The 27,252-nt window shown below is 39.9% G+C and overlaps 1 protein-coding gene across 3 annotated transcripts in view; it reads right to left on the reverse strand.

Moving 5' to 3' along the window:
- arid1ab (AT rich interactive domain 1Ab (SWI-like)) overlaps positions 1-19,558 on the reverse strand; it is a 68,033-nt gene extending 48,475 nt beyond the window's left edge. For all 3 annotated transcript variants that reach the window (XM_037794030.1, XM_037794031.1, XM_037794032.1), the window contains exon 1: positions 18,123-19,558. In XM_037794030.1, the coding sequence (XP_037649958.1) occupies positions 18,123-19,112 (990 nt within the window). In that variant the 5' untranslated portion in view covers positions 19,113-19,558. The remainder of the gene's footprint in view (positions 1-18,122) is intronic.
- Between the last annotated feature and the right edge of the window lie 7,694 nt (positions 19,559-27,252).

Raw genomic sequence — 27,252 nt, forward strand, 5'->3', positions numbered from 1 at the left:
TCTGGGCACTTTATTATCTACAATCACAGTGGGAACTGCCCAGTGTGACCAGTCTTTCACTGGTTAAGACCCGAACACTTCCACTGCAGAAGTTAAGTACTTTGCTCCAAGTCAAGCGACAGCGTTCCTCAAACACTTTCTCCGCTCACATTTCCCCAGCTGTACGAGGAGGGGGTCATGCTGACAACACATCGCAAGACTTAAAAGTAGACAAACTGAAAATCACTTGTTGACCAATGTTGTGCATCCTGGGTATTTATCCAGGTGATTTTATCACTAAGAAGAGTCACCGTGCACTAATAGACTTGTGTCTCTTACAAGCTAAGAGAGCAATAGCTATAGAATGGAGAAAGGTGAACAAACCAAGGTCCAAATCAAAACTAACTTTAAACTGATGTAGCGGTAGATAGTCTTCAGAGATAGCAAGCACTAGGGCTGATATTAACCCTCAATGTCTGGTGATATTTTAACATTTTAGAGCAAGACATACTAATTATTTGTCAACAGTCCAAAAACCTGAAAATATTCAGTTCACAATAATTTAAGACAAGAAAAAGCTTATTTAAATTCTCACAATTGAGGAGCTGGAACTGTCAAACGTGTGAAATTTTTTTAAATTTTTTGTAATTTTATGTTGTCAACTGCTCTAGTACTGTTCTCTACGTATTCTTTGATCAGATTCGATTATTTCCATTATCTATTAATCTGACGATTATTTTCTAGATTTATCATTTGGTTTATAAAATGTCAGAAAATAGTGAAAAAATGTCCATCCCCGAGTCTTCAAAGTCCGAGTTGATGTCTTTAAATGTCTTGTTTTGGAAGTCCAAACCCCAAAGACATTCACTTTTATATGATATAAAACAGAGAACAGCAAGAAATCTCCATATTTGAGAGCATTTTCGAAAAAATTACTTTAACGATTAATCGATTATCAAAATAGTTGCCGATAATTTTTTTGTCAATCAACTAATCGATAAGTCGACTAATCGTTGCAGCTCTAGATCAGATAGTTCCTGATTTCAACCAACATGTTGCCAATTGTGGACTGTATATTATTAGGCAAAGTTCTTGCACAGTTGTTTGGGTGGAACAGAATTTTTAAATCAAATTGATCATTTCAGTGTTTAGCCAACATTTAACATTTGAGAACTTTGGCTTTTTTGAAAAAAGGTACAAAAACATTTATATTCCTCAAAGTGAAGTATCAAAAAAGTATTGATTTCATACCAGAACTCAGGTAACATAGCAGCACTAGTATGGAATTATTTTTTAAAACTATAACCAGCAAAAGGTATCGACTGCCACCCTTGAATGTTACACTTCAGCACAGACTGGCCTTCTTAACCAACTTCTACATAACTAACACCAGACCACACTGCAACTTTATTAAACATTTACTCGAACAATTCATATCATAGGAGTAGCACATTGAGTGAGTATTTCCCCTTTTTCATAAATAATAACCACACTACAACACACACAGCTTTTACTCTCTCTTACTGTTCAAAGCTTTAAAACAATCTACACTACTTGATAAAATGAGCTTTTAAGATCCAGCTGTAAGTAGCCAACTGGTGTAGCCGGGGAAAGATCTGTACCTGAAAGCTAGAGTATACAAGACGCCAAGAAACTAAGTTGGAAAAACAAACAAAAAGGACATGTTCTCAATTAAGCAATTAGTCTGCCTTCCCACTGAATCAACTTGAGAAGTTCCAACTCTGAGCTGACCGCTGCATGACTCTGGATAAAACCGAGGAGGATCTGGGGCCGGGTGGAGGGGGGTGGCAGCCTGCGCCTGCCTGCTGGTGCTATCACCCACACCGAGCAGAGGCAGCAGCACCCTACTCACCCAGATGTTCGCCCAGCTGTTCCAAGGAATTCAAAAGATGTTCAGGGAGGAGAGGAAGAAGGCAACTCACACACTTCTTGGATGACAAAATTCTCTGAGAGACGAGGGAAAAACCGAGGCTATCTGAGGTTAATAAGAACAGAAACAACAACAAGACGAGAGTTAAAAACTCTGCATCTGCGTGACTTAAGGGTGGAAAACACTGCTGCGGCATCTCTGAGCACCTTATTCCCAAAGACAAGATGCCAAATGGCGGTTGGCACATATATTAGACATGTTCCTAGATCTGTCTGAATTTAGTTTCATAGCAGAGGAATAAAAAAAAAAAACATTTTTTAAAAAACTTCTATGTCATTCCAGCAATCATACGGGCAGAAATAAACGGTAGAGCGACACAGACGCCAACGTTTAACTCAATTAACAAGGAAGACTGAGATATGGTTGAAAGTTCTAAAAAACACATTAATAAGTGGACCTAGAGTTAAGATTTTTGCCAAACAGTTTCCCAGGTGAAGAATGAACATTCATGCTCACACCATGTAGAAATTTGACCAACACCAGGGGTCCAATGTCGCTGCTTTGAATTTGACCGTTTATGGAGGTCCGATGCTAAATCGCTAGACTATCCCTTTAACTTAAAAGTAAAGTCCTGACTACTGATCCGATATGTGTAAGGCAACATCAGGCTGGACTTAAACATTGTTTTCCTAACTTTGTAAAACAAAATATAACAAATAAACACAGATATAAATTTACTGGATTGTTAATTATCATTAAAATAATAAATCATGCACCAGCAAATTGGTAAAAATCTTCAAAATTAACAGGAATTACAATTAATTACATCCATCTGTCTTCTATGTCACTTTGTATTATATTTTGTCACGTTATTTCACCAATAAAAAAAAACAACAAAAAATGGTGCTTGATTAAGTTGGTTTGCTCCAGCTATCCCTCGAAACATTGGCTTTGCAGATGTTGTAAATAACCGAAGAACTTGTTGGCGTAGCGAGCGTGAAATACGTCCTAACAGCTGAGATGTTTGTTGCTCCCTCAGCTGTGCGCTCTACTGGCGTGATGCTGACGCATGACGTAGTACGGGCACGTGTAATCAGACGTAAACACACAACTGAATTGTCAACGGTACCCGATCCAGCTATTTGAGTCAGTATCTGCCCGATATCCGATCAGTGCATCCCATTATCTACAGGTTGCAGAAAATTTTATAACATATTTTGCTACTCAAGAATTCAACATGAAAATAAAAGAATTTTGTTCACATTTGTACATTAATTTCTGAATGGACGTGCAGTTACATGCCATTAAAAGATGAAGGGATTATTCAATACCATAAAACCTCAGAAACATTCCTTCCTTAAGAAGGAACTCAATTGATTAGTACTTATTTGACAGTGGTGATTAGCACATGAGCAACATAGCTGCAATGTGTTAACTGGTTCCCAGCACTGAACTGACAGGCCCAGTGTGCTCTGTGAAATAAATCTCCCGTTGGGTACATCAGAGCAGCCAGCTGAGAGCGTCCAGTTATTGCCTGATAAAAAAAAAAATTTTAAAAAGAGGAGGGCTGCCTGCTGCTGCCTGGCCTGTCAGTGTGATGTTCAGGTTGGACGTACAAGAGAGTGAACATCCGCCCTGACTGCCGCCTGTCAACCTGTCAGGCCAAACTTATATTTCCAGGTGACAGTGGCTGATCCCCGGGAGTGAGACGAGGCGAGGGGTGTTTGGACGGGGAAGTTCAGACAGGGCTGAGAGCAGGGCCAGAGGGTAGTATGGTGAGGCACATTATAGTGAGAAATGGTAGAAAACAAACCAGGTGTTCATATTTAAACAGTGGAATAACGGTAAACTCTGAGTGATGTATACGGCACCTCCAGAGAGGAAAGTTTCATCTTCAAAACTGTTGGTTAAGAAGGTGATAAACGTTTAAAATCTAGCAACAAATAATCATAACCATTTTGTAGAATAACTATGGTTTGTTTATAAGATTGTTCCAGACTTATAGACGGAAAAGTTCTTTGTTTAGACAACATTTAAGGTTTACTTTGTTATCTAATGAAAAGAAAGGTTTTGTGAAAAAAAAGTTTAGATTTCTCAAATAATGTATCAAAAAAGCATTGTTTCAGTACCAGCACCAAAACTCATGTGTAATACTGTAACATTTCAAACGACACCCAGCCCTATGAATGACTTCCTCTTCATTGTAAGTTATATACAAATCATTTCATCAACTATAAAACCTATTAAACATTTTGAAGTGGATCTAAATATCCAGTTACGCCGTAATGCTTAAACAGATCGTTGTTAAAATGCATCACCTTTGCGAAGAGTGTTTACAGTTACGGTCGACTGACATCCCACAATAAACAGCTTATTTAAGGCCACAATGTGAGTCCGGTGCAAGAATGCCAGCGGCGCTCAGGTTACATGAGCACTTCACCAGGGGAAGAAAAAGCGGCGTCCACTCCGAGTCAGAGATAAGCCACTTGATGTGTTGGCGGGCAGCGACTCCTCCGTCCGGCATTGGAGGCAAGACAGTGATCGGTTACATCACGTTGCCGAGGCTCGGCTCGCGCTGCCGAGAAGGATGCTTATTCAGGCTGACCATTGGCACCCTGGACGACCCATTACGATAAGTGTGTCACTCACTACTATGCCAAAAATACCCTGGCTACTGAATGAGGCGGAGGCACTTAAGGACCTGGCTGGGTCACTGCCTGCCTCATGGTTGGAGTCACAACTCTGACACCGACGTCAGACACACACACACACACACACACATATACACACACGGCCAGAGGAAAACATGCTCGGTCATAATCTGAACCACAGACTAGTAATTTAAATGAAATATTGAGTTTGTCCACTTAATTCCAACTACAGCATGGAGGTGCATGTGTTTACCAGCATGTTTCAGGCCTTGCTTTAAACCAAATGAGCGACAGACTGAAGTGGACTGGAGAGACCGTTGGGATTGTTAATTTGCACTCTCTCTTTCAGGCACGGCCATGCAAATCTTTAGGTCTAGAGAGGAGCATGCCAAAAACAGTTACTGCTTTTTTCTACAGCCCACACTTTCAAGTATCACAACAAGAGTCCAAAGTTAGCATCAACCAGGCAGCAAAATACTGCTCAAATGTGTCTTTGGTGCACAAATCACCTGCCACACAAGCCAGAAACAATGGCACTAAATAGCTTTTTTGCTGTCGCTTTTGTCTGTGTAACTTTGTCCCTGCTGACCACTGGCTGCTCCTTTTTTTTTTTTTTTTTAAACCATGAGCCGACCAAATCAAAACAAAACAATGGCTTCATATCAAACAACTGGCCGCCTGGTACACTGCTGTACAGAAAGGAGGCATTTAAACTTATGTAAACATTGGCCTAATTCTATGAAAAATGTACATTTGTTATTTAGGCTAGTTAAAAATAAGCACTGGCATGTATACTTCTTTAAAGAGCCAATTTTGGACTGTACATTTTAGAGTCCAAGTCAGACTCCAGCATTGAAAATGAGTCAGAAGAGCTCTTCTTATAGTCTTGTGTTGTAGAATACTATGTGAAGTTATTGTTAGGGCTGCAACTAATCATTACAAACCATCATTGTCAAACCAGATTTTTTTAAAAGGTCTTATTGATAACATTTGTTTGTAGACGAATATTTTAAAAAAACAAAAAAACATCTACAGAGGTTGCCAAATAAAAGTATGGCTTTTCCTGAAACAAATTATTATGAAAATTGAAATTAAAAAAAAAGTTTTTTGGCGGGTCCAAAATTTATGTTTTGCTTATATCTGTGGAAGATATGGCTGAGGTTGACGTTAAGTACCCGGCAATGACTTGTTGTGAAGTAAATGCAATGGAACGACGGAGGGAGAATGCTATGTTATCAATAGCACCTTTAATCATTTAAAACATTTTGGCGGGTCCAAAATTAATGTTTTGTTTATCTCTGTGGAAGATATCTGACGTTTGGTTCCCAATTCTAACAAGGCTTGTGTGCCAATAGTATAACGACGTTGGTATTTTGTGGTATCTCTGGGTCGTCAGTTAGGAAAAAATTACCAAATAGATTAATTTTAATTCATTTTCTGTCAAATCTGTCAAATTATTTTCTCAATTCATAGATCAGTCCATAAAGTGTTATAAAACAGTCAAAAAAGAAGGAAAAAAGTAGAACCAGTGAATTTGTCATTTTTGTTGAAATAATTAGATTTTTAGATTTATTTGTTCGCACAATAAAACAAAGAAGCAAAATACAACAACAAAAGAAAGGAAGTTGTGCAGGTGAGAGTAAAAATCCCGAAGGGGCTTATAGAAGGAATCTCAGCTCAATAAGCATTAGAAAGCAAATACAAAAGTCATACAATCAACAAAAGTAAACAAAAAAACACAAAATACAAAAGCAAACGTAAAGTAAGCAACATAAATCAAGCAATAATGACTAAAACAAATGAGCAATTAACAAAATAGTTGCCAATTACTTCTCTGTCAATCGACTAATTGACTAATCGTTTCAGCTCTGATTCAATTTACAATAATATAAAACTAGTCAATGCACCAAATCCTCACATTAAGGGATCTTGAACGAGCAAATATGTTGCATTTTTGGATCACAAAACTTTAACAATTCTCAACATTGTTATGCATTTATTTACTGTTTATCAACGACCATTTCAGCACTAGTTACTGCCTTCCTATTCTGCTGGTATAAACATCTAGCACATGAGGCGTGCACTGGATTCAAGATTTGGGTATTGATCCATCATTGCTTTGCTGAGATGACTTCAGTCTGCACAGACTTTTTACCAGCTCCTGCTTGCCCTAAATGCACTCCACAGCTTTGGTTTTATTAGCCTTAAAAAACATTAGGCAAAACAGAAAGCAAGGCCGTGACTAGAGGGCACAATCCACAACAACACACGTCATGATTGAGTTCCACAAAAGGCGTAAAGAGAGAAAAGCAACTGTTCCTCTTTTCCACTTTATATATGAGCCCATGGCCAAAGGTGAGAGCCGTATGCAAGCTGGGAGGAAGCATCATTCTCTACCTTCTAGTATCAACAACTGCACCAATTTAAAGGTTAACCACTTTATTCCATAAAACACACACACACATACACACACACACACACACCATACGTCATGTAAATGAAGTCTGTAGTCTCACACAGGCTCGGAGAAGGATATTACTATGCTAATCTGGAGCATTTTAGAAGGTAAATGTCAAAAGAAATGAATTACCTTTACATTCCAGTGTGCCCTGATGCAATAGCCCAACTTTGACATTTGTCCGTGGAGGAACTTGTTTTTCCTCGGTGGATTTCCAATGTGCAACACTGGGCATACAATTATTCAGATTCATAATATTCACTGTAAATTAACGAAACCAAAGATGTCAACAGTATCGCCTAATATTGGCTGGATACAGTCACTTGCTATAGTTTGTGGAAGTCAATAAACCTGGAGGCGTTCAGTCAAATATATAAGCGCATGCATGGCGGCCTGGTTGTTGTTCTGTTGTTCAGTCATTTTCTTCTGATGTGCTCTGTATCAAAAATTCATAGAAATAATTAAAGGGTCGTATGGATGATGCTATAAAACAACAGTTAACTCTAGAAAAAGACTGAGTTGGAAAATGCAACACTGGCTACGTTTACATGCACAAAATATATAGAAAATATTCATACTAAGCTGTTTACATGGCTAATGACAACTAATATTCCCGTCTACACTAGAGCTGCAACGATTAACTGATTAGTCAACTATTAAATGAATCGCAAACAATTTTGATAATCGATTAATTGGTTTAAGTATTCTTTAAGAAAAAACTAGTCCAAAGTTGCGGACAAAACAAGACATCTGAGGACGTCATCTTGGGCTTTGGGAAACACTGATGAACATTTTTCACCATTTTATGACATTTTATAGACCACACAAGTAATCAGTTAATCGAGAAAACAATCGACAGATTAATCGACAATGAAAATAATCGTTAATTGCAGCCCTACAAAAATGTCAACAGAAAATAATCAACAGATTTAATTAATCATTAGTTGCAGCAGTGCATACGCCGATTAACGTAAAACTTCCCCATGAAGGACGTCCTATGGCTACGCCCTTTAAATAACTTAAATTTCACTCCTTTTCCAACTGCAGTCATGTTGCTCCCGTGGTCGTGTACCTGGTATCACTGTTCTGCAAGTTCTGCAAAATTCTTCAAGCTATTCTTTTTAAAAGCTAAGCATGAGAACAGACTCCAATGCATACAACTTATGCAACTTATGACCGTAAACAGGTAAGAGGCCGCCCAATTTGGATATTCTGAATTAGGCCTTATTCGGAATGGAGAGATGTGGGATATACCGATATTATTCCGGTTTTAGGAGCATTCTTTGGACACGTATGTAGCGCATTCAGAATATGCATCTCAATTTGGGGTTTTTACGGCAGTTTGCAACGCAAGGCCTCTTGCCTGTTGACGTCCAGCTCTGTGCGTTGTGCACAAACCAACTAACCAATAGTTTGCAGGGATGCATGCCCAGAAGAAGACATTTCTGGTTAGAAGGAGAAACACACCTACTTTTAAACATTATGAAAGACTTGGATATCAACAGGTTTTTGGATATGCGCAAATATCGTAACGCCGACCTTTTCAAGAAGGTGGTTGAAGAGTGAGGCTGTGTTCGGACCGGTTACATTAATCGGAGTATGCACGGCAGCGTGTAAACAGGAATATTAGTGGAATATTCATTTTCATTAGACGTGTAAACAGCTTAATAGGAATATTGTCTTTTTTGGGAAAAGGGCACAAAAAACGCACTATTGTGTACATGTAAACATAGTCAGTGTCTGTCAGCGGGATGAAAAGGGGCGATGTTACCACAGAAAGACGGATGGCTGGTGACACGTGGAGTAAGAGCAGGTCAGAGAGGCTCCTGAGGCAGCGGCGCACGCACGCATGCGCGCGCGCGCGCGCGCGCGCACACACACACACACACACACACACACACACACACACACACACACACACACACACACACACACACACACACACACACACACACACACACACACACACACACACACACACACACACACACACACACACACACACACACACACACACACACACACACACACACACACACACACACACACACACACTCAATGACCACCAAGTAACTGCCGCACTTCATACACAAATACACACAGCTGTCAGGGGCAGACGAAGATCATTCACAAAACACCCAACCCCCCTCCCCTGGGTATCACTGACACCGTTTCTCCCTCACACACACACACACAATCCAGTCTCACACACACACAAAGTTGCCGGGAGGCAGCATGCTGTCCATGTGGCCTGTGGAGAATCATTACTCAGCAGTGCAGACTAAAGAGCCGAGAGTGAACTTCCTTTTTGAATGCTCGGGCTTCCTCTTCTCCACGCTGCCACCAACCCCCACAGAACAACAGTCTCAACAACAGTAGCTGCAGGTTGTTCTCTATGTTTTCTTAGAAACTTGTGTTGTGTTTACTGAATAGGGGCAAGTCAGAGAGCGTACAGCCAGCTATCAACAAACAGTATATCACTTTGTATACAGGTTGATACTTGGTGTACTGTCGAGTAACTCAAGCCTTATCCATCATAAAATTATAGTTAAAAAGAAGGATTATTTATGAACAGGGCTGTCAATCAATGAACATATTTAATTAATCGTATGATTGCCGATATTAATCACGATTAATCACAAATTAATCTAATTATATACATTTCTATCAGTCCAAAATGTATTAAAAGGAGATTTGTCAAGTATTTAATACTCTTATCAACATGGGAGTGGGCAAATATGCTGCTTTATGCAAACATGTATATATTTATTCTTGTAAAACAATTAACAACACAAAACAATGACAAATATTGTCCAGAAACCCTCACAGGGACTGCAATTAGCATAAAAAATATGCTCCAATCATAACATGTCAAACTTGAGCCCAAAAGGCAACAACAGCTGTCAGTGTGTCAGTGTGCTGACTTGACTATGACTTGCCCCAAACTGCATGTGATTATCATAAAATGGGCATGTCTGTAAAGGGGAGACTCGTGGGCACCCATAGGACCCGTTTTCATTCACATATCTGGAGGTCAGAGGTCAAGGGACCCCGTTAAAATGAATTTGCATTAACGCGTTATTATTGTGTTATTTATAAATATAGACAGAGATGCAACCAGCAATTATTTCCTCACATTGGATAAGATGCAACTAGAAAATATTTGGCATGTTTGCTTCAACAATGACTCAAAAATTAATTAAACAATAAATCTATTATCCAAAATCCAGATTGATTTTCTGCAGATCGACTAATCATTGCAACTCTCATTACAAGTTCTCACACTCAAAGGTGACATCTTAAATGTCTTATTTTGTCTGATCACAAGGTCACAACCTGAAGATATTATGATCATATGTGACAAGGAAAAGCATAACATCTACATATTTGAGAAGCTAAAACAATCAGTGCTGAAATGATTACTTGGTTAATTGATTTGTCAACCGACAGAAAAACATTTGAAGTTATTTTTCAAGCAAAAAATACCAAAAATTCTTTAGTTTCAGCTTCTCAAATGTGGTAATTATCTTCTTTTATTCAGCGTGTGTAATAGTAAAGTAAATATCTGTTGTTTGGACAACACAAGACATTTTTAAATACTTCACGCTGGTGTTTTTAGGAAATTGTGATTGCGAGAAAGTGTGATTTTATTCAGTGCTTTCGGGCATTTATAGACCAAATGACTCATCAATTAATTGTGAAAATAATCAGCAGATTAATCGATCATGAAAATAATCACTGTTTGCAGCCCCTTGTTGGCAATTTCTGTTGATATTGGAAAAACTTTTTCTTCTACAAATGTAATGATTTTTTAAATCCTATCTTAGTGTGAAGGACTTGGCTTCTAGTATACTCTATTTCCTGTAAGATCTCAAATACGATTTCCAGTACATCCTCAAACAAATGACACACTTAGCACGGCTCTAGTGTGCTAAATAAGAGCATACTTTAATTAGTTTGACTTTTCAATAACAATGCAGAGACAGGCAAGATGTTTGCTCCGTTAAATATTAAATATATTCCATCTTCATTACTTGTGAGAGTTTTTGACACAGTGAAGCCGTCATGAAACTGTTTATTATTTGTTTGCTACTTTCCAATTTGCGGCGGGGCTTCCCTTGTACATCAGCAGCAGTGGAGCTGTGCGTCTATTAGCAGCAGTCACTTTAACACCCTCGGTTTGGTGTTTTTCATTATGTTTTCAACTGTGGGACTTTCTCCAAGAAATATTTCCAAAGTGTCTTCGATTATGATTTAATTCAAACTCAATTTGGGGAGTCAGCCTTGCAGAGCTGACGGGGCATCCCTGATGGCTCACTCCCATGTGTGCTAGGCGGAGGGAAACACCTGGCGTTATAGTATCCAAAACAAGCCCACTACAACCCACTTCAGAGTATTTGTTTGTGTGCAAGGTATAATAAAAAACCCATAATATTAGCCCTCGCCCACCACTCAATTAACACATTAATTCATCTTCAGCAGGTGGCCCAAGGCAGGTGAATGGCTCCATAAAAATCACCCATCCAATCATTACCGGAGATATATCCGCCAATTAAAAGGCCAATCGGGCTGCTGTTAATGAATGGAGAGCTGAAGCATTTAATAATCTCTGCTAAAACACAGCCAACAACACTAATCATGGACAGCTCTTCTGCAGAAGATAGTCTGTGAAAAACTCTCTAATCTTTGCAGTCAAACGTCAAACCGATAACAAGTTCTCTGACTGACTTTCCGTCCATTTGACCTGTGTGAGAGGTCCTGTCCTCCAGGTACCATGTCGGGGATTACGTCCATATAAAGTAGGGCTGGGACGATACACCTCTCTCCCGATTCGACACTATCACGATAATTGGGTGCCAATTTATTATACAAGTATTGCGATTCTATGAAGATTTGCGATTCGATATTATGATTTATTACACTAGAACATGGGAAAAAGTTGAATCTTACACTTCTGGGGACTTTTACTTTGGACAATATCTAAATTAATACAGTAAAAATGTTTTTCAAATTTTCAACAACCCAAACATTTCCCTCACAAATTAGTGATATTTTTAATTTAAAAAGGGACATATAATGTTTTATACTTCTGGTGAATATAATCCCATCAATCTTATTTCCACATATGTATTTTGTATATACAGCACTGTTTGTTAACACCTTATTTTGAAAACCGGACGTAGTCACACATGTATACTTCCGCTAACTTCATCAAGTCCGCCTCGAGCTCTCCCGTCAGCTCCGTTCTCTTTATACATCCATGGTCAGCTCCATCGGGCCGTTTGAATGCATTTAACATAAACATCAGGATATAGGTGCTCTACAGTTGTAGAGTCGGCTGATTTGACCACGGAGATGAGAGTGACGGCTGGCTTGATTGCACGTAACCACAATAACGTTAACGTTTCCTGTCCACGACAGAGTTAGCATGCAGCTTTAGCCGTGATGTCTAGCTCTGCTTATCCGGGCAATGTGTGAAATCCAAAGTGTTTCCATACTTTACTGGATGTGTAGTGTTTACCACTTTGGATTTAACATGTGAGGGTGGAGGTCGTATCCACGTAGACCCTCCGCTGTTTTCCACTTTTTCGTTTCGTTTTGGCTCACTGCGGCCGACTGCGGTTTGTTTTGGTTGACAGATACGGAACGGATATGACGTCACGTTACTCAGACTACAACAATAAAAGCGGTAACTTCCTTCTACCTCCGTCTAGACTCAAATGAAGTAAATATATAGATTCTGGCATTAAAAAAATCAATTTCAAAATCAAAAAAAAAAATTGCGATACATAGGTGAATCAATTCTTTTTCCCACCCCTAATTTAAAGTAATGTGTTCTCTTGACGTGCACCACTGACACCAACACAAAACTCTTGCGAAAGCTCCAATCTCTAATTCTTCCCAATTCAGTGACACTAATTAGATTTTGACACAGCCCTTTTTGCCTGCTGCAAAAATACAGTTTCTGCTACCTTTAAGTGTGCTTAACAACCAAAATGTTCAATTACCTTCCCAGACACTCTTCTTCCACTTGCACAATAAGAATGAGCCTGGGCCTCTTCAGCAAAGAGCTGCTCTGAAAGCACACTTCTAGCCCCATATGAAAAAGCTGCATGGATGGCAATCTAGTCATGAAAAGGTGTTGGGATATCAGTGTTTTGCTTAAGAAATTGAGAGGATATGATTTTAAGCAAATGAGCACAAAGCTTACTACAAACTGTCACAATACCGTTTTCACCTTAACTTATATATGTGTGCTTTAATGGCAATACAGTGCTGTCAGTCACTACCATTATCGGTCACCTGCAGCGAGCACTGTACCCATAAATCCAAGAAAAGTGGCAGCAGCGTTCTCTGCGTGCTGCTCTCTGAGGCATTTAGATGTTACAGCAAAGAATGAGATGCTTATTCCAAGTTCATAACTCTAATTTGACACCTTAACTACAAAGAAAATGTTGTTTTGTCCACAACAAAACTGAAATAAAGATTAAAACTACACAAAGCTGATGCACTTATTCAATGAGATGTTACTGAGGCTGGTCCACATCCAGAGCTGACAGTTAACACACTATATGTGCAATTTAGAAACACTGTCACAATCGATTAAAATATTTAATCGTGATTAATCGCACATTTTTTATCTGTTCAAAATGTATCTTAATAGGGAGATTTGTCAAGTATTTAATACTGTTATCAACATAGGAGTGGACAAATATGCTTGCTTTTATGCAAACATATGTATATATGTATTTATTATTGGAAATCAATTAACAACACAAAACATAGACAAATATTGTCGAGAAACACAAATCACAAGTACTGCATTTAGCATAAAAAATATGCTCAAATCATAACAGGAAAACTCATGCCCAACAGACAACAACAGCTGCAGGGACCCTTTTAAAAATGGCCATGCCAGTTTTTCCTCGCCAAAATTTTCGATACGTTTGGAGTGTTATTTAACATTTCCAACAGCTAATATGACATGGATAATAACCAATTGATTCGTTAGGTTTTCTAGTTTCATACGATGCCAGCATCTTCACTCTAGCTTTAAAACTGAACCCATTACAACTTAAAAATCACAAGTTAAGTTAAAGAAATTAGTGGCGTTAAAACAAATTTGTGTTAACTTTGACAACCCAAATAAAAATGTTTCTCAAAATGAAAAGTTTAAAATAAATCATTATAGAATATGCTTTTCACTAAATATGCAATGTCAATAAATAAGAATTTAACCCATGTGTTCGTCTCAATCGTCTCACTATGGCCTCAAAGAAGTGCATGATGGTTCATATTGACTGAAAAAAAAGTCCACTCCACAGCATGAAAATACACGTTTAAAGCTTGACTGTAAAAAATGTGCCTGTCTTGATGGCCAAAAAGGGCTACAACTGAGAAAAGCGCTCCATCTGCACCAACTAAGATGCTGTCAGCTTACCCTGTTTACCTAAATTAAAGCTGGGTCCGGACCCTGCTCTGCACACAGGAAGTGACAAACTGAAATGAAAAAGGGAAATCCAACTTTCCTCTAAACAGCGGTGAGCAACACTACAGAAAAAGACAGACTCATCAGCTTGAAATGTCTTATCCCTTTTGGTAACTTTGTATAAAGAATCACAGATAATCCTGCTTCAAGAGACTAGAGAATATCTGGACATTTGGGTTAAAACATTTGGAACCAACATTTAGAAAGATCTATGAATGCACTGTGCAGCTGTAAGTGCCCGCAGGTTGTTTTGTTGTGATGCAGCAGAGTGGCAATCAACATGTGTGAATAGATTGCGCCGTAAAGTTTACAGCAACATGTGGTGGCGTCACTTCTCTAGATCAACAGTTTGTCCTTGATGACCTCTTTATTGCTGGAATTAAAGTAGCAAAACACCGTGCATCTACCTTCTTGCAGGATTAAACCAATATATCGACACATACAGCAGCATGACCTTTGTCATGACAGTTTGATCATCTTTGATGAGTAGATGCCTCAAGCAAAGTTTACCAAAACTTCTCTATCTCATGCTTTCCATGTTTTACCAAAGAGCGTACAGTATATTGCCAAGAAGTGAAAGTCAATTGTGACATCAGCGCCCAGCAACAAAGCTACGTTTCTGCTATTTTGGACTGAAAGCAACCACCGGACGCCAGTAAAATGTTTGCCTAAACAGTGCCATACAAAAGTAAAACAAAATCATTTCTATTCTCTTGTCATATTCTACTAAAATGGCCTGTGTTGAACAATAAAATATTCTAAATATAATAAGCGTTTTCAGTCCAAAAAAGAAGAAAAAAAACACCACAGTTTCGTCTCTTTGCTTCTATACTCTTCGGTTTTACTGTAAAGCACATCGAGTTTAACTGTGTATGTAATGTGCAATACAAATAAAATTGATTATCAATTAGTTCATTTAATCGACAGAGCTGTAAAACTGAGTTTCTCCATAAAGAATCACACAAAAGCACCAGAGACATTACGGTTGGAATAAAATATCAATACACATCAGTATCACGATATTATGTTTTGCGATACTGAATTGATTCTCCAAAACACTGTATTGATCTTTAATTAACCTCTTCGAAATCCGACAGCCCGCCGGTGAGCCCGGCCGCTATTCGATCTTTCAGAGGATGTAGCGGGCTCAGTTTTATATATATATGCCATGGCGTGCTAGCTTGTTGTGAAGGAGGCTAAGTAACGCTCCAAAGTTACGCTAAATATTGGCGTGGAAAGAAATGTTTTTCCAAATGGGTCCCTTGACCTCTGACCTCAAGATATGTGAGTGAAAATGGGTTCTATGGGTACCCACGAGTCTCCCCTTAACAGACATGCCCACTTCATGACAACACAAATGTGTTATTTTTGCCTACTCTAAAATGTTGTATTTCTGGTGTGTTCTTCATACTATACAGTTTTCCTAAACTAGATTTTGAAAATATAGGAATATATATCGCAATATATCGCCTTGCTTATAGTACTGCAATATATTGAATCGCTACCCCTGTAGCATGATGCATATCGTGCTCAAAAATTTCAAGTTTCTTGCAAATAAGTCACTGATCATGTAAAAGCATAAAAAACGACTAATCGACTAAAGAAATCTCAGTCGACTAAAAGCAAAACAACCGATTAGTGGACTAATCGACTAACAGGGAGGCAGCCTTAAAACATGCAATGCCCAAATTAGTTGAGAGAATGCATATGAAATATAGTATGTTATAAAGAGAAGTAAATAAAATCTCCTTCTTTTGGGTCAAAGTGAAATGGAAAAAACACATTTCTTTCCCAAAAGGAATCACATGCCCTATTTGTGACAATGCTCTCTACATCATCCTTCACATATCTAGATGACAAAAAATAGTAATTTCCTGTAAAGGTAGTAGCGCTACACTCTCCACATATGACAGTTAATTCTAGAGTAACAACACAACACATGTGGCTGTTATCACTGGAGAGAGAGAGAGAGAGAGAGAGAGAGAGAAAGAGAGAGAGAGAGAGAGAGAGAGAGAGATGTGTGGGTAAGCTCTGTTGACATGGTTACACTCTCTGCCTGTGGAAGCAAATTAGGCGATTGTAACCTGCTGAAAAAAAGGCGCCGTGACACTCTGCTGACACCTTGGCTGCTTGTAAACACAACTGCAGCCAGTCCAACCCTCTCACGTGGCCCACAAGACAAGTCTCCTCAACTCCTGATCTGGAAACAGTGGAGAACACAGTTGTACAACGGGGCTACATGACCACACCTACTCTATCTGCTGTACCAGAGTCAGCCAACTTGAACGAGCCGTGCACACGGTGCACCCAACAGCAACCCAACAAAAAAAAAAACTTCAGGGAGCTGAGGTCAACAGCTAAAAAAATGACAGTAATAGGGGATGTGATTCAACACCAGAGAGAGCTGAAGGTTCAACTCAAAATAAATAATAACAATGGACTCCACATGAGTACAGTCATCATGCAAATTACTGCAGTGGGAGGAAGAAGTGAGCAAAAATGTGTTCTCAAAAAATGCTTAGATGCAACTAAGGAGTTAATATAGTGGAATTAATAGTGTGGTTTCTGGTGTTGATATGGGACATTTATATATATATATATATATATATATATATATATATATATATATATACACACAAAAATATTCTAAGGGCACACAAATGTTCAAAATTAATAAAAAAAACCACAGAGGGACTATGTTATCTTGATGTGGTGGAAGAACACATAACTGTGCAGAGAGGGGAGGCTGTTTGTCTGCAGCCTTTTCCATTAGATGCAATTATAAATGGCCGAGAGCAGAGCAGAGGGATGTGGGGAGCCAATCAGATCTCGGCTCGCATGTCAACCTAAGACCAACTGTCTCCTGGCTCTGACAGCAGGATTTTTACCTCCATAATTCAAATCCCAAAGCAAAGGCAATCTGCACTTTGCCAACTCTATAAACCAAGCAGCGGGGCCGTGTGTGTTTACAAGCCGGCACATGGAGCTGAGAGGACGGGGGGGGAAACCGAGCCGAGCCGAACCGAGCCACACAATGAATGAAAACACCCTGGAGATGAATCAACCGATGTCACAATCACACTTTTGATCAGAGTAAACACTTTGCAACTGGACTGAGAAGCTCCACTTTTCTAACCCCACAGAGGAGGGTCGTTTATGATTATGCAAATGATACTTAACGGCTGTCATTTGCATCTTGTTTATCACCTTGACAACCAACTTTGCTAGCACCAGTGGGCACCTAAAAGGGAGCTTATTTAGCCTCTGATTTCTCACAGAAACAACAACAACAACCACGAAGACATGTCGTCTTATCTACCTCCCTGCACACACACTTTCTCCTCACTAAACTCTTCTCTCTACTTAGTCAAACTCTTGCCCTGTACCCAGCAGAGGGACACACACTCACCAAGACACCCCACAACTCAGGAAGTAGTTTTTAACAGAGTAAGAGGCTTGTTTCTGTGTCTAAACACTGGTTGCAAGGAGGGAGGTATTGGGAGAAAGAAGAGAGACAGGCAGCCATTTTAGAGCTCTTGCTACATAGACAATGGCTGGTCCAATGCAATATGCAACTCTTAACAGGAGCTTCTCCTGCTCTGCTGTGGGACTTTAACTCAGTTAAAGTGTGTCTGTGCAGTCAGTGGAGTTTACCTGATTCCTGTTGGGAGGCTGTCCAGTGTTTCCCGGGCTCATGGGAGGCGGATGGTGGGTCCTTTGTTGCTGCCAACCCGGATGGACCCCACCATACTGACTGCTGCTGCCCATGTCTCCTGGCAACTTGCTGCTGGGCCCTTCCTGATTGTTATAGTCTCCTTGTTGTTGGGGGTAGTTCGGGTAGCTCCTGGCCGAGCTGGGGGATGTCAAAAGCTGATTTAAAGTTGGCGTAGACGTAGGCTGTTGGTTCCCCATGTTATACCTCTGATTATTGTACGAGGCAGCAGCAGCAGCCATGGCTGTGGTTCCTCCTGCTGGCTGTTGCTTGCCTGGCTGCCCCCCAGCCGCCGGAGGCTGCTGCTGCTGCTGCTGCTGCTGGTTGTTGTTACGCGGGCTATTCATGGCCCCGTATCCGCCTTGGCCCTGATAAGAAGTCCTGTTCTGGAAAGGGCTGTAGTTGTTGTAATGGTTCGGGTAGCCGTGTTCGTGTGAGTTAGCCGGGTACGGGTCCATCATGCCCGGCCCCGATGCAGCTGCTGCTGCCATGCCAGGGCTTTGTTGTCCGCCATGTTGATGAAAAGGGGCCCGGCTGTAGTGCTGGTTGTAGCCGTAAGGAGGTGGAGGAAAGGGGCCCGGGTGGTGGTGTCCCATCCCGGGATGGTTATTCCCCTCGGGCCCGCCGGAATCATTCTGGTTATTATTATTTACCCGGGGCAGATTCCCGTTGCCGTTCTTCATGTCCGGATCCCCTCCTCCTCCTCCTCCTCCTCCTCCTGCTCCTCCACCTCCACCAGTACCAGCATCGCTCCCGTCCTGCTGCTGCAGCTCCTTCTGCCCAGGAGATCCGCCGTCAGGTCCCGGTTCCTTATTTTCATGCTGTTTCTCTCCCGGTACCGACGGCTCCTCCTGTGGGTCCCGATCCGGCTTTTTGAGTTCGGATGGCGGGCTAGTGTTGAGAGTGTTGGCGCTGGCGACCTGAGCGGCCATGATAATAATATCCCTCTCCTCTCTCTCTCCTTCTCTCTCTCCTCCTCTCTCGGTCTCCTCTCTCAGCACGGCGACTCACTCACAGACTATACGAATAACCATTGAATATATAAATACGGTTATATTTATATAACAACGTACCCGTCGTCCCGGTTCATTCCCCCCCTCTTGTGTTGCCCCTCCTCCAGCCACCGGACCGACCCGGTATCCGGTAAAATCCACCGCGACTCCGGTTAAAGTTAAAACAGAGAGGGGAAAGTTTGTGGAAAGGATATATAAATACAGAGCCAGGGAGAATGGTTTTCACCGACACTAGTGAGTGACTCTGTGTGTGTGTATGTGTGTGTGTGTGTGTGTTGGAGGGGGGGGGGCTTCTGTTACAGAACGAGAGCTCGAGCTAGAAAATCAACCCAAACCAGCACGAGGCTCCGCGAGACACACAGCCATCTTACCGAGCTGGCGGGAGAGAATGAAAACCCGGAGTGGAGTCTTGAAGAAACTGGATCCGGATCTGGACTGATGCCCCCTATCTTAATAACAACATTGTTTATACCCCATAAAGAAGAGCCGTTATTATTGTTGTAGGTCTAATGCGCTTTAAACTGAGCTCATGCATAAAAATGTCGACGTGTTGGAAAAAGCCCTGTTTGTTAGCATAAAGTAGTGGTCATTCTGAGACTAATTAAGTGTTACATAGAGGGGGAAAAGCTGCTGCTAATGAAGATTCACAGTACAGCAATGGGCTGTCTGTAAGAATTAGATTTTATATATATATATATATATATATATATATACTAAATAGAAAATACAGATATGGATATATTTTTTCTAAATAAAAAATACATGTATGTATATGTATATATGTGTATTTTCAAATATATATTTATATTCTAAATATATATTTAATAATAAATAAACATATAAAATGAAAATATATATATACTAAAGAAAAAAATACACATATATTTATTTATTTATTTTCTAAAATATACTAATATATATATATATATATATATATATATACACTACACACTACTATATATACTACTACTACTATACTATATATACTACTAGACACTACTACACTAAAGAAAAATACATAGACATATATTTATATGTCTATGTATTTTTTATAATATATATATTCTAAACAAAAAAAATACATATATATATTCTAAACCCAAAAAATACATATATATATATATATATATACTAAATAAAAAATACACATATATGTATACATTTTTTCTAATAAATATTCTAAATAAAAAATAAAAAATACGTATATTTGTATGGATATATGTGTATTTTCAAATGTATATTTATATTCTAAATATATATTAAATAAATATATAAAATGAAAAATATATATATACTAAAAAAAAAAATACACATATATTTAGTTTTATTTTTTTCTAAAATATGCTAATATATATATATATATATATATACTAAATAAAAAAATAAAAAATACAAATATGTATGTTTATATACACATATATGTATATATACACATACATATATGTGTATATATACATACATATATTCTAAATAAAAAAATAAAATATATATATTTTTTAACAACATGTATTTAATTTGGAGGACACATATATACATGGCTATTTCCTATTGTATAAACCTAGAATGTTCCATAGCTAAATAGCTATGTATGTCTATAGAAGTTAACATAATTTCAGGGAGTCTTACATATTCAACTTCAGCTCAAATATGCTTTAAAGAGCCACATGCTTTCATATACATGGCTGCTATACACTGCTAAATACCACAGACTTTGTGTGTGTACAGTTTTATGGCATTAAACAATTAAAATGTCCCTTCCTTTACACTCTGCCTTGAAGTCAGACACAACTATTCAACCATTCTGATTACAAAAATTGCTTCATGCATGAGCTGTGTGTGTGTGTTCCTCTGCGTTGCATTCATCTGTGCACTTTGTCTTATTAGCTCGTTAAAGGAGGAGTGGAACAAAATAGGCTACAATGTCATCTTCTGTTAAGAGTGGGGCTAATGGGTGGAAGTGACTGCTTCCATGTGTCGACAACAAGCAAATGAGAGGAGCGGAGGAAAAGTAGAGGAAAGCATGAAATCACAACCTGTGCATGTCTGTGTGCAGTATGTGTGTGTGTGTGTAGAGAGAGAGAGAGAGAGAGAGAGGATAGAAAAGAAGAAGGATGGGGGATGGACTGAGCCAGTCACAGAGCAGGAAGTGAAGATACAAAAAGAGAAACAGTGGTGGAAAAGTGACAGTAGTGTATGGGGCCACTGAAATGCAACACATCATGTGTTATCTGTTAAAAGTGAAATCTCACGCCAACACACAAGAGCAAGAAGAGATTTGGGGAGAAAAGCATAAAGTCTCCCCTATACAATTAATAGGAGTAGACACCCTATGTCTCTCCACCACTCTCTCGCTCTCTCTCTCTCTCCCCACCCCCTTTCTTCGTGCTCTCTGCCTGCCTGCCTCGCGCTCTCCTAGCAGCAGCAGCAGCAGCAGCAGCAGCCTTCATGCTGCCTTCAAGTGCTGTCGGTATTTTCGGAATCACGCCCCTGAGTCAGAAACGAATGGCTCATACAGTGTAAAAACTAAAACACTAAATGTCAAAGGAAAGTGTGAAATTGTCTTACCACAGTCTATCTAAGTTGCAAGTATGATATTTTAGAGTTGTTGCAGTGTGTGAAAGCTCTGTGATATAGGTTCAGGTTGCTTTATTTGTACCCATAGGTAAATTTCAGTAAAAAAAAAAAATAAACATCGTGACACACATTTTAGAGACACAGACAATAGACAAACATGATTAAAAAAAAAAAAAGCTCAAGGCTCCAGTGATCACAAAAAACACTAAAATACAATGAATAAATAAATAAACAAATAAATAAATATTGCTTCTATAGCATCTGTACAGTGTTGCTACAACTATATAACTATAACTATATACACCAAACACATGACTGACACCAGACACAGTGATGTAGGGTAAAACAGTAAGCTCCACTAAATTCATAGACACATAATCTACTTCAGCAGCAAAGACAACAATGGAATAATTAAGATGATAAAGAATGTAGATTATAATATAAACATGTGTAATCATCCAGTCCATGTATATATTTCTTTGCACTATTTGTATTGTTTACAACTTCCAGAACACTTGACTTATATATAGACATTTTATTTTATTATTTTATTGTTTATTTGTGTTTTTTATACATATTTATATACTATTTATATATTCACCTATTTTGGCACTGCTGTATTCCTCACCTTTATCTGTCCAGCTTTGTTGTCATTGTTGCTAGCTGTGTATTCTGTGTAAGCACATTAAGAGAGCTGCATAAAACCAGAGTCAAATTCCTTGTATGTGTGTACCAGGCAACATAAATGTGGATTATTGTAGAATTTAGTACTGACATGTACAACACAAGATCATGTGAATATATAGGCTAAGGAAAATAAACAAGTATTTTCTGTGTTAATACATCAACAGCATATGCATCCAGTTCTTGACAAATGTGAGGACATGGAAATATATACTCTCATATGTGCTATTTAGCTGCATGACCTGTAAAAACATTATTGTGTCAGCTTTTCTATGAAAATATATTAGACATATTTCCTGCTTTTAATTTTGTAAAGTAGCTCTGAGATACACAAAGAAAAATAAGCAACAAAGCTGAGAAAACAAACAGCATAAAGTGTATTTCTTTCCAACCAGAAAGCACTGAGAGTGCTGCGACATTGTGCGTTACCGAGCCTCGGTTGGAGCCCGTGAACGCAGCATCACCGCTTGCAAAAGCAGCAGAACTTTGCTATGTGAATGTGGGGGATGGGAAGCAGCAGCTCTCTGCTCTGCTCAGCCCTTTCTCTCTACAATGCGGGGCTTTCTGCTCACATATTGCTCACTCTGTACTCTGTGCGTGGAAAAGAGATCCTCTTTTACTTTAAGTTTCACTTTAGAAACCAACAAAAATATCCACATGTATTTTAAAGCTGGCAAAGGCAGCTTTTTGTATGTTTAATAAAGGAGAGTATGCAGGGTGGAGGGGGTCAGCTCAGCTGCTGTCTGCTTATATAGGCTAAGGGAGGTGTGCGTGTGTGTGTGTGTGTGTGTGTGTGTGTGTTAGCAGAAAGCGCAGAGACTAGGCTGTAAGGGAGGAGGGGGTAGGGAGCTTCTTTTTCTTTTTAGCATAAACTTGCTGTTTATTATCAAGGGGTGCAGTCTCTCTTCTTCCCTCTTTCATATTTCTTTTAAAAAAGAGCTCTACAATCTGCTTTCTATGCTCTGTTTTTGCTCTGGTCTTATTTTAGACTTTGGGCTTCAAAAATGTGCTGTATTTTCAGCGCTCACCTTGAAAAATATTTATGTGTTGTTCAGCCGTCTGTGCAGCCGCAAAGTGACTTAAAAGCACCAAGATCATATGGTATGTTAAATCACGGTGGGGGAGCAACAACATGATGCTAAAGACCTCCTGTGCAGCAAAAGAGTGTCATGCATTTATTTATGTGTGATTCTTGTTTTACAAGGATATAGTGTTCTCTAAAACGTTCAGACAAGCTCGACAACAAGCATGAGGACCTCCTTAACACAGAATTAATAGGGACGCTATGATTGTCGTAATTGATACGACTTGGAAAAGCAAAAGTCTTTTAATCTGAAATGCTGGAGCTGAATCAGAAAAAGGGCACCTACAGAAGTTTACGGTCGATATAGAGAGGCGAAGTCCCGCCCCTTCTGTCGGACAACCAAGGGACCTTATTTCGGAGAAAAATTAACGGTAGTCAGCGGCAAGAGACAACGAATCACACATATGATGTTTGTCAATTGAAAACATAATTTTGCAAGTCAATTTTGCTGTCCACAGGCTCTCGCACAGTTGAAGCAGAACCACGAGCCGATTCCTCAACGTCAGTGCCTCTTTTCCAGCTAGCTTAGCTCCAATTTTCTCTTCAAAATGGACAAGCCCATACTGTCCATGTCTTCCTAGCCACCTGCGAGTCCATATACACCTGTGCTTCTATTTAGACGTTTCAGCAGACAGGATGGCATAGATGATCAAGGCAGCACATTTCTGCCTTGTTAGTTAGCATCGTGACCCGTACAGACCTCTGCTAGAAAAACCTTTACCTGCCTCCGAGCTTTGAAACCAATCTTTATTGACAATTGTCAACAGCCAGAATTGCCCTCAGGTGCCGACGAGCCGTGTTTTTTTTCTATTTGACATGTACAGTGTGAGCACATAAATCGTGAGATTTGGCTTTACATAGCAAATGATCTACTTGTACAGTAGGAATTATACAACATTTCTAAAATCGTACAGTGTATGCCCAGTTTAAATGATACTACGACAAACTGAGATTTTCTTGACTTGCAAAATGATGTCAAACATCGTATGTGTGATTCATGGTGCAATTCAAACGGGATCAAAAAAATATTTGTCTCTCGCCGTTGACTACTGTACATATTTTTTCCGAAATAAGGTCCCATGGGGCCCACCAGACAGGGCGGGACTTCGCCTCTCTATTACAATTGTTGCTCATGTGTCGTCACTGTACTATAACTGTTACCACCCACCAGTCACCCGATGACTTGATGAAAAAAAAGTGTTACCATGAAAACCTCTCACTGTAATTCTCTGTCATAATCTTGTCTGGCTCATGTAGCATAAGATTCACACTTCCCACATGGCCTCGTAGTATTGTGCCCCATGTCTGTCTTTTGTCTAACTGAGAATCATTCAAACAAAAGAAGATATTTTCAGATTTGTTGCACAAATGCAGCCTGGGTCACATTTGGCTCTTTGCTCTGACAGTTGATAGTGTGTGTTGAGGGAGAGGGAGGGGAGGGGGGGGATCATGTGACACCCCCCATCTGTCCCAGGATGATGATTTAAGAGTGTTTACTTGTGCCCCACCGCCGCCTCCCTGCGAGAATGACCATGATGCATCACCTTCGGCCCGACGCCGGCCGCGGCTTCCCCCGGCTATCACCAAGGCAGCAGCTTGGACTTCATCCAGAAGAGCTTTTCTCTTGTAATCATTATTAAATATATGATATCAGGGGTTGATTAGAGGGAAGAAGAAAGAAATGGTGAAAAAAAAACTGTATTAAGAAGATGCAAAGAGTTAGAGGGAGTTCATTATTCATGTCATCAAATCTAGTTACGAATGCAAAACATAAATTTCAGTGGACAGGCGAGGGCCATAAATATTTCACTAACTTAACGAAGCCAAAAATATTCTATTTCTGTTAATTTATGTAAGCCTTTGATATTCTTAAATATGCATTTTTAACGTAGCAACTTTCTTCAATTAATCTGGGCTTTGAACAGTAAAAGTGTCACTCTTGTTGAGCGTGTTAACTGATGACTGATCATTCAGGACTTTTTTCTTTTATTTTAATCCCTTGGGGATCCAGTCTGGGAATGAAGCCATACAATCACCAAGACAACCCAATAATGTGGCGTGGAATTTCCTAACAAGAGTGGAGTTCAGACACACACACACACATGGAGGATGGATGCGTGGTACACACACCCACGTGTGCAATAGCCAGCTCATACCTGACAATAATGAGAATTTATGGCCGCAAAGAGTCGCGTCATTAACGCATACTTGCGCCAAAACATCAGTGGCAATCCCACAGTGATGTTGTCCTGGCACACACACACACACATACACACACAATCACAACAGTTGGGTCCCGTCCAGATGGTTGCCAGGCAGCAGTTCAACGCATAGTCTGGAGTGTGTAGAGGAAGGAAGTGCCACTTTGCGAAGTGCAATGGGCATCCGGCTCGTTCCCAGACGCCGTGTGTGTGCGTGTGTGTGTGTGTGTGTTTGTGTGTGTGTGTGTGTGTGTGTGTGTGTGTGTGTGTGTGTGTGAAACATGCCGTTTAAACTTACACCTGACAAACACACACCCACTACTTTGTAAACAGAGCAGGGATAAGGAATGTGCAATAAAAAGCCCCACATGGTTTCCTCCGGGGTTCCTCAATAAAATGTGGACAATCAGTTTCATATAAAAAAAAAACACAGTGAGGGCCGCGGTGTACGTTTAATCCAAACATACAGCGCTGATAGATGAGAGGATATTAAAAAGCACTTGTGGAATTATTCCGCTGCCTTATAAGGTCACATTTCAGATTAATCTTTCAGCCATTGTTCTTACCTGATTTGATCAAATGGGATCAAACTTTTTAAGAGCCACAGCTCACCCTGCACTGCTTAGCAGACATTCAATCAGTTGCTCCTCTCTCCTTGTATTATTCTCTCTCTGGCAGAGAAATCTTCTCTGCTCCTTAGGTGAAAATACACTGGGGGACCCCGATGCCCTCAAAACAGGCTTTCAAATCAAAGCTGATAGGACATATTCAGGTTACACTGGAGCACTTTTATCTACCTTTTTTGTGTGTGTGTAGGGTGATAATTTACAAGCGGTCAATTTTTTTGAAAATCTCTGAAAGTCCACACAGGCACCGGCGCTGAATGTCTAAACACTATTTTCTCCCCGTGTGTTCAAGTGAAGTGAATATCGGACCCCCCCCCCCCTGATCTCAACAAAGCCAGGCAAGGTTAAGAGCAGTCAAAATGACGGTGTCCACCATGCAAGGACAGAGAAGACTCTCTTTTCAGTGGGGATGAAAAGAAACCGTGAGGGGGAATCATTTCTGTAGTAAGGGAACTCATCACTGCGAGCATACTGGGAACTGCTCCATTGTGGGTCACAGAGCCCAGTATGTGAGCTCCTCCTCGACGGACAAACAGTCCCATCCCTGCAAATCACACAGAGCATCTTGTCAGCGTTTCAGCTGCGAGGTAGGGGCCAAAATAAAGAGGAGAGAAAGACCGCTCGGTGGTCTTACAGTGGAAAACATAACCAGGGCCCCTCGAAAATCAAATGTTGTCTTCAGCTTCACAAATAGAAATCTTAGATGTCTGTGCTACACATCTTTAAGTATATTCTTATCATTCCTGTACAAGTCTTTCGGGCCAGTCACACCAGGGAAGTCTTGCGTACATCTTTGCAAAACAGGTGGCACTAGCTGGCAAGCTAACAGCTATAACGCTAGCAAGCTGGGTACATGCTAGCACGAGTCAGTCACCACAGCCATACCTCTT

The sequence above is a fragment of the Sebastes umbrosus genome, chromosome 15, assembly GCF_015220745.1.
Source record: "Sebastes umbrosus isolate fSebUmb1 chromosome 15, fSebUmb1.pri, whole genome shotgun sequence".
NCBI lineage: Eukaryota > Metazoa > Chordata > Actinopteri > Perciformes > Sebastidae > Sebastes > Sebastes umbrosus.